The sequence below is a fragment of the Cydia pomonella genome, chromosome 25 (assembly GCF_033807575.1).
Source record: "Cydia pomonella isolate Wapato2018A chromosome 25, ilCydPomo1, whole genome shotgun sequence".
Lineage (NCBI taxonomy): Eukaryota > Metazoa > Arthropoda > Insecta > Lepidoptera > Tortricidae > Cydia > Cydia pomonella.
In genome coordinates, this window is record NC_084727.1 from 4086531 (window position 1) to 4095101 (window position 8571).

Below are 8571 nucleotides of genomic sequence, written 5' to 3' on the forward strand. Positions count from 1 at the left end.
AAGTAGCGGTACTGATAATTCCGCTACTCGATGCTAGATGGCGTCATGGCGACTACGAAAATAGTGTTTTAGTACCAAAACTGATGTATGCAATGAGCACTCTATGTATAGAATTGGTACATGGAGATTGTATTCCTTACCTCCACCTTCCTTATCTCTAAAAGTACTTGGTCGAAAATCTTCGGTTCAAACTTCGGTTGTGCTGCATAGAGCATTAAAAACGGTTTCCAAAAAATTTAAAAATGTCTAAAAATTTTACCCTTCTGAACGCCACGCATTCAGTGAACCTTGTCGGAATGCACGCAGGTTGATATTCGGCTATAGCCGCCGGGGGGGCAGTTGACGTATTTGGCGGTCAAAGGGTTAAGGACCTAATCGATTAATCATAGTTGTGTTCTAATTAAAGGTGTGTTGTTGCAAACAAATATATAATAGTTGCGTTCCTATCGCCCACCATAACGTCTGCGGCGGTATCATGGTCGCATTTTTATCACTTGTCATAAATAAATAAATATTATAGGACATTTTTACACAAATTGACTAAGTCCCACGGTAAGCTCAATAAGGCTTGTGTTGAGGGTACTTAGACAACGATATATATAATATATAAATATACATAGAAAACACCCATGACTCAGGAACAAATATCCATGCTCATCACACGAATACATGTCCTTACCAGGATTTGAACCCGGGTCCGGGCCAGTTTCGTAGGCAGGGTCACTATTTCTTTGGTCACTACCCACTAGGCCAAACCGGTCGTCATGTCATGCGTCACTTTCGTACTTACATACTTGTTAGAACGGGCAGGCATGATGACAGATGATAAAAAACCAACCATCTTAGCCCTACTGTTTTTAAATATAAATTATCATAGTCTCAAAATATGGTAAGTAAAACATAAATTTATCTAGCCAAATACAAACTCCGTCAACACATCGTTAGCGCGATGCAAACATCGACATTTGTGTAATTTACTGTAAAGCATAAATATAAGTAAAAAAAGAGAGGTAACTGCATACATCAGTTTTCTTACCAAAACGCGAGCTATTTGACTATTTCGCAATCGACATCTAGCGTCAAATAGCAGAATTTAGACAATAGATGTCGCGACGAATGAAAACTAACCTCAACAGTTTTCAGTTAATATTGTAATCGGAATTCTATTTTCAACTGATTTAATAACGCTACTCTCCGCTAGAGGTCGCTAGTAAGAAATACGTAAATAATGCACTACAATTAGTATCCGATTAGACGCTTACATCACCCAATATATGTAGGGTTGCCAACTTGCCATAATTACTGGACTCGCATCCAGGCCATAATAGTATTTAAAAAAAAAGGAGCAGCTGTCAGCAGCAACGCAGAATTAATTTTGCTAAGTATTAAAATATATAATTGAATAGTGCAAGTACTCTTTTCACTACAAGTGTAATGGCATCGACGGAGATTGCGGACGCCATGGTGGAGGTCCTGCATTCGTGCGGCTGCTGCCTGCAGCGCGCTTCACATATACCCGGCAACATGAAGATATACTGGACAATGCTGCAAGAATGCTTCAATATAAAAGCAAGTAGAATTTTCTCATATAAAACATGTCAACTTTACTATGGGACAGGGAAAGATCCCATGCAATGTACCTATATGGTAAATTTCGAGTTACACCAATTTCTGCAGCTAAAGTATTAATAATTTATTTAATTAAACTTACGGCGGTAATTAATTTCCTCGTTAATTTTATGACAACGAATAAGCAGTAATCGGAATCAAAACATAATAGGGGTCACGAAGCGTTTTCAACGTTAAGTGAATAGCAGAACGTGAAAAAAATTGATTGTTTTATTTTTCGCCTATTAAGTATTGAATTGATTGTATTGGACAAAAACGAGGAATGCATTATTGACCGTATTTATAACAATATTATTTACTTAGTGCATATCCAGAGCTTTAGTCCCAGAAAAAATGTTATCGCAAGGCAGTCTCCACTTTATGACATTGTCCTACCGACTTTAGGTATTTATACTCTGCCTATTCCGATTGCTACTAATAAGCTTAGAAGTACTCAACTTTGAAAAAGGGAATGATTATAAAAGCAAATCTTTAGTTTAGAAAATAATGGTGACATAGGCATTAAGCTTAAATTAGTATATGTTAATTCTACCAAATTGTGGTACCACCTAGCTGGCTTAACATTGCTTAGAATTTTTCATCAAGCATGCTTGTGTAAGGATACTGTTTAGTTTATATAGATATTTTGTAATTATATTTTTTATTTATTTATACAGTGTGTCCCTAGCCATTGGACAAAGCCGAAAGGTACATATGCGTTAGGGTATTTAGAACCAGTGTACAAAGTATCATAACAGCCGGTGTAGCGGTTTCGAAGAAATTAACGAATTACCAATTTTTACTTTGGAGCAGCCTGTATGTATTAGTAGCTCCTAAGGTAATATCCTCAAAGAATAGTATGGAACCTTCTTCAACCTTTTTGATTATGAAAAATGTCATCATTATCAAATATTTCGAACAAATTGGCAAAAACATTGCCAAAGATTAACACAGTGTGTTTCATTTTGTTTTTGATTATTGCAAATAACTTTTGTTCAAAAAATTTTTTTTTATCTTTTGTTCTAATTAAAAAAACATTAACGTCAGAGCATTCCTGAGAAGTAACCCTACGTGGGATTTCAGGGTTTGTCCAATGGCTAAGGTCACCCTGTATACACTATACTATACATTTTTCTAGATAAAATAAGCTAAATCAGACTCGTGAAATGAGTTGGATATTGTATGTCTTATATATCAGACTAGGGGGGTAAAAGGGAATTCTATATAAAACTATGGGAACTATGGGAGTAAAACTTTAACAAAACTTGTTAAGCGGACATAAAATAGTGCATACAGCCCTAAAAATATTCATGTCCAAGGGATAGGAATAGTATAGTACTTACAGCCATAAAAATATTTAGATTCATAGATATTCGAATATGTTTAAGGCTATAAGCACTCTTTTTACGTCCGCTTGATAAGTTTTGTTAAAGTTTTACTCCCATAGTTCCGATCACTGCTAATTAGTTACAACATTATGTGTATTTTTACAATAAATTGCTATGTGTATATTATTTTAGTAAATGGTTTTGAGGACTGGTCTGGTCTAGTCAGTCACTACCCTTGTGACCCTGCCTATGCAGCTGATGGTCCTGGGTTTGAAGTCTGTGACAGACTTGGTTAGTCATGGGTGTTTTCTGTGTATTTAATAATTTATATATTATAGCTAAAGACAGATCCTTGGAAGGACTTGGAGGAGGTCTTTGCCCAAAAATGGGTACCTCACTTATAATGTACGTATAATATATTTAAAAATGGTTTTATTATTATATATCAGGGATCGGAACCGGTTTTTTTGCAAAAACATCGAAATAACCATATATTTCGGTTTATTTTATACTCAAAATGTAGGACTCAGTTGTGTTTTTAGATAACGACTTCGTATTATTAGATTGCCCGATTAGGAATGAAATAATTAACAAAGAACGAAAAAATACCGTTTTCGTTACCATACAAAAAATACCGGTTTCCGATCCCTGTTATATATACCTATTGTAGTCTGAGTAGCCACAATACAAACAAGACTTCTTGAGCTTACTGTGGGGCTTTTTCAATTTATGTATTGAAATTAAATAATATAATATTAAGTTATTTGAAAATGTGCGAAAAACTTTTTGAAACTGTGTATGACTGTATGCAATTGTGTGCAGGTAATTGAAGCGTCTAAATATGGGATCTGCCGGAAGTGTGCAAGTCGCCTGCGAGACGCAAGCAAATTTAAGCTGCAGGTGCAGCGCAGCCAGGCCGAGCTGCAGGCGCGGCTGGGGTCGCTCCGAGCCACATGTATGTTATGATCAAACCCTGTCCATGTAATCAATGCTGCAGGTCATTGAATTAAGGATTGGAAAAAATACATACCATAAATTCGCCTTTTGTACATAACTTTGCCTTAACTATCATTAAATCATTATTCCGCTCTAAGTTGTATCATGGGATTGATGGGCGTATTCATCATTTAGGATTTTGAACAAGTTTTTGTATAATTTCAATAAGTTTTTGTATAATCTTCATAATACAAAAAAAAAAACAAAAAAATTATAAGTCGAAGGTTGATTGATGATCAAGATAGCTAATTTTATCATTTTCTCTTTTATACTATTTTTATCAAAATGTAGTCCACGCCCAAAATCTAAGTTGTAATTACTCTGGTTTCTCTTTTTAATTTTTAACGCAAAAAGAGGAATGTTGTATGTCCAACGGATGGACCGATTTCTATGCTGTTTGTTTATGTTCCTTGCGATGGTTCTTTTTTATACTACGTTGGTGGCAAACAAGCATACAGCCCGCCTGATGGTAAGAAGTCTCCGTAGCCTATGCCTATGTTTTGGCTATGTTTAATAGAAATCGTTTTTTTTTATATAACGTCCCCCACTTTTTAATTTCTAATACTGATTTTTGTTTTAGATGAAGAACCTGAAGTCGAGTTGGTGGCCGAAGACAGGACGAGTGATCACATATCAAGTTAATATTTTTTACCAATTTTTTACTATAGCTACTATTAGTGGCGCAGCGTTAAGAATGATCCCATGCAAAGTTACGCTCTTATTTTAAAGCGACATGCTTAAATTACTTAAGACTTGGCATGAATATTTAGCTATTTGGCCTTCGTGAGACAGTGGCAAACAAGCATACGGCCCGCCAGATGGTAAGCAGTCTCCGTAGCCTATAGACGTCTTCAACTCCAGAGGTGTTACAAGCGCGTTGCTGACCCTAACACTCTTGAGCTCTAAACGCAAACTATTCCGTATAAGTGCCAAATTGCCTGAAATTAAGTAAACTATGATGTAAATTGAGTTCTATGAACATTTTGCCAGTGAAACATCTAATACAAATATCATTATTTTTGAAATAAAGTCTACATATATTGATCAACAAGTTAAACAAATCGTTAAGCAGATTGTGGATTTGCTGTGTGTGTTACCTAATAGTTTTATTTTTTATTTAACAGATACCGATCCGTTGTTGGCTGTGGAGGTGGTCATAAAGAGGGAACCTCCAGAAGAAGCCAGTTCAAGCGTTGACTTGGCAGGCCAGGAAGACCCCGAGCAGCTCCCGGCGAGCTGTAGCGTGTCCGAGCAACCGCCGGGGGAACATTTCCTGTTGGGTGGTGAGTGCTTGAGGAAGACCAAGTTGACGTTACCAATCATTTACGGTATATATGACACACTGTGCGGTTTAAGAAGAATTTCCTCCCGCGGACGCTCCGGCTGTGGAATGAGCTTCCTCTCGAGGTTTTCCCAAGGGGCTATGGAATGGGGTTCTTCAAAAAGGAGTGTAAAAAGTCGACAACGTAATGTAACACCTCTGGAGTTGCAGACGTCCATAGGCAGCATACCATCAGGCGGGCCGTAAGCTTGTTTAACACCGACATGGTATAAAAAAATAATGGATGTTCAAAATAGGGAGTATTTTGACATGATAACTCAAATTAAATGGAATCAAGCTAAATGAACCTACCCATCACTGCGACCCCTACTAGCCCAAACGCTACCGTTGCTGCGATTATAACATTACAATACAACACTACCAAAACGTTCCGAAAACGTTGCCACAATTGTAACATTACAATAACATGCACAGTCTTTATTGCACACCTCAATAAAAGAAAACAATCATTCTCGCGTTGTGCAGGCATTTTTGCCATGGCACATGGGAGCCTGGGATCCGGTTGGCAACTAATCCCTAGAATTGGCGTAGACTTTTTACGAAAGCGACTGCCATCTGATCTTCCAACCCAGAGGGTAAACTAGGCCTTGTTGGGATTAGTCCGGTTTCCTCACGATGTTTTCCTTCACCGAAAAGCGACTGATAAATATAAAAATATATTTCGTACATAAGTTCCGAAAAACTGATCGGTAGGAGCTAGGGTTTGAACCCGCGACCTCCAGATTACAACTACTTTTTCACTAAAAGAAAAAAATACAGAAAGAAAACAGCAACACAAATAGTGGTAAACAATAGGCGGTCTTATCGCTAAAAAGCTATCTCTTCCAGACTCCAGACAACCTTTAGGTAGCGAAAATTAATAAATTTACACATCATCAGTATGCAGGTGATGCAAATGTAATGAAATCATGCGAATTAAAATAAAATAAACACGTATACATACACTAATAAATACATGTATAACACTTAATGTTGAATTTGTTAAACTAATATGCGATGAGAGATGCGATGATTTCTGATAATTTGTTCAATTACGTTGAATTTATTTATTTGTTCTAGCCGACGATGCAAGCACCAGTGTCTGCGGGGAGTCAGATGACGCAACCATACCTGCGGCCCGCGAACCAAAAACCGACCATACAGCCAAGACAATGCACCCCTGCAAAATATGTGGGAAAGAATTCAGATTTCCAGGCTCTCTACGGAGGCACACAAGACTTCACAATGGCGAAAAGCTTTACCCGTGCGATGTATGTGAAAAATCATTCTCACAATCTTGTCATTTACAAGAACACAAATTAATTCACACAGGAATCAAGCCACACTCCTGCGAGACATGTAAAAAGAGATTCACACACAAAAACAGTTTAACACAACACATAAGTTTACATGACGTAAAACGAGATAGGCCATATGTCTGCGAAGTCTGCAATAAGAATTTCGCGCGACTAGGCGCGTTGAAGACTCATGAACGAATACACAGTGGAGAAAAACCGTATGCTTGTGAAATATGTTATAAGGCGTTTACTTTGCCAGAAGGCTTGAGGCGTCATAAGTTTACCCACAGTGATGAAAAGCCTTTCCCATGTGAAATATGCCATAAGAGATTTTCAGATACCGGTGACTTAAAGAAACATATAAGAACTCATACTGGGGAGAAACCGTACTCATGCGAAATATGTGAAAAAAAATTTGCGCAGTTAAGTAATTTAAAACAACACTTACTTATACATACTGGCGCTAAGCCACACGTCTGTGAAGTATGCCAAAGAAGGTTTACGAAGTCGAGTCACTTAAAAGTGCATATGCGGCTTCACCCGGCACTCGGCAGTCGCGCAGTTGCTCCAGTCGCATGCGTAATTGAAAGTAATTTAGACGAAGAAGGGTCGTAATATAAATTAAAAAGCGTGTCAAAGAAAAACTCAGGCTGCACCGACTTCGCTCACATGTCAGTGGAATCCCAGTAGAACTGACTGTTTTTTACTTGGCTACACTCGTGACGTCAGTTTCCCTCGCCTACGTTATCAGGAAACGGACGCAATAAGGATGTTGCCATGAATTGCGAACGTATAAAATGTTATGTTTTTACCATAGCAAGTAATATTTGATTTGAACGCTGGAAATCATATTTTGTAAGTGTAAATGTGCATAATAAATTAATTAAAAATAATCAAAAGTATTTAAAATAATGTCGAGTGTCACTTCACTGCAAACGCCATCGAGCGCGTTAAGTTACAGTATGAGAAGAACCCACATGCTGGCACTTCACGTGGCTGTATTTCACAAATATTCGTATTGCATCTCTTTCCTTTGGCATATAAAACAAAAGGGATGCAACACGAATATTTGCCAAATTATAAAGCCAAGTGAAGTGTCAGCAATAGACATGGATATCGTTCGTTGGGCATTGATATCCGCCCAGCTGCCTTGTGTTTTAGATCCTCAGGGTTTGAGTAGGACAGACGGCAAACGACCGGATGGGTTAACGCTGGTTCCTTGGGCGAGGGGGCGTAGTCTCATTTGGGATGCGACGTGCGTCAGTAGTTTCGCTCCGTCGCATCTTAGTCACACGGTGCGGAGAGCGAGGGCTGCGGCGGAGGGCGCAGCAAAGCTCAAGCATTCCAAATACTCGAACTTGGAACCAGTTTACGACTTTGTCCCGGTTGCAGTGGAAACTGGTGGACCCTGGTGTTCCCAAGCGAAAACCTTTATCAAAAATCTGGGGCGGCGGCGGCGGCGGTCCCCGTTCTGGCTCATTCCTGGTCCAGCAAATATCACTGGCAGTACGGCGCGGTAAAATACTGTTTGGAACTTTTGCGCCGGGTACGTGTCGTCTCGGGGATTAACGGAGAGGCGTAGGTAGTTTTAGGTTTTTGGACAAAGCTTGTTGCGGATTTTATGTTGTACCTACATTTATGACGAAGCCTGTGGCGGATTATCACTTATGTAAATTGGACGAAGTTTGTTGCGGATTCTGTTTTGTATCCATGCTTTTGACGAAGCCTGCGCTGTGGATTTGGATGATGGTTATGGATTAAACAAGTATTAATTTTATTTTATAGTTAAGAACAAAAGTGAATATTATAAATTCTATCTATTCAATAGACATGTTGTCAAACCTGGCTAAATGCACTACCTTGCAGTCGACAAACTCAGACAATTTAATCAGGCTCGACGTCGGGCCCCAGCAAGAGTATTTTTCCGTTTCACCAAATATCGTTTACAATATTTGAAATGTAAAAAAATGTTACAAATGCAATACTCTCAAACATTTTGGTAATAAGAGACAAAGTATTT

The 8571-nt window shown here is 38.4% G+C and overlaps 1 protein-coding gene across 1 annotated transcript; it reads left to right on the plus strand.

The window, feature by feature from the left end:
- Positions 1-7862, plus strand: LOC133531552 (zinc finger protein OZF-like). Its single transcript, XM_061869844.1, has 5 exons — positions 1-1569; positions 3759-3891; positions 4513-4569; positions 5057-5215; positions 6334-7862. Exons 1-5 carry the CDS (start codon positions 1435-1437, stop codon positions 7164-7166), a joined length of 1317 nt encoding a protein of 438 aa, XP_061725828.1. The 5' UTR covers positions 1-1434; the 3' UTR covers positions 7167-7862.
- Positions 7863-8571: the final 709 nt, after the last annotated feature.

Excerpts from the sequence above, each read along its gene's own strand:
- LOC133531552 (XM_061869844.1), top strand. The coding sequence starts at position 1,435 with ATGGCATCGACGGAGATTGCGGACGCCATGGTGGAGGTCCTGCATTCG. Across the intron at positions 1,570-3,758 it reads AAGAATGCTTCAATATAAAA|GTAATTGAAGCGTCTAAATA; the intron begins GCAAGTAGAATT and ends AATTGTGTGCAG. Across the intron at positions 4,570-5,056 it reads GACGAGTGATCACATATCAA|ATACCGATCCGTTGTTGGCT; the intron begins GTTAATATTTTT and ends TTTATTTAACAG.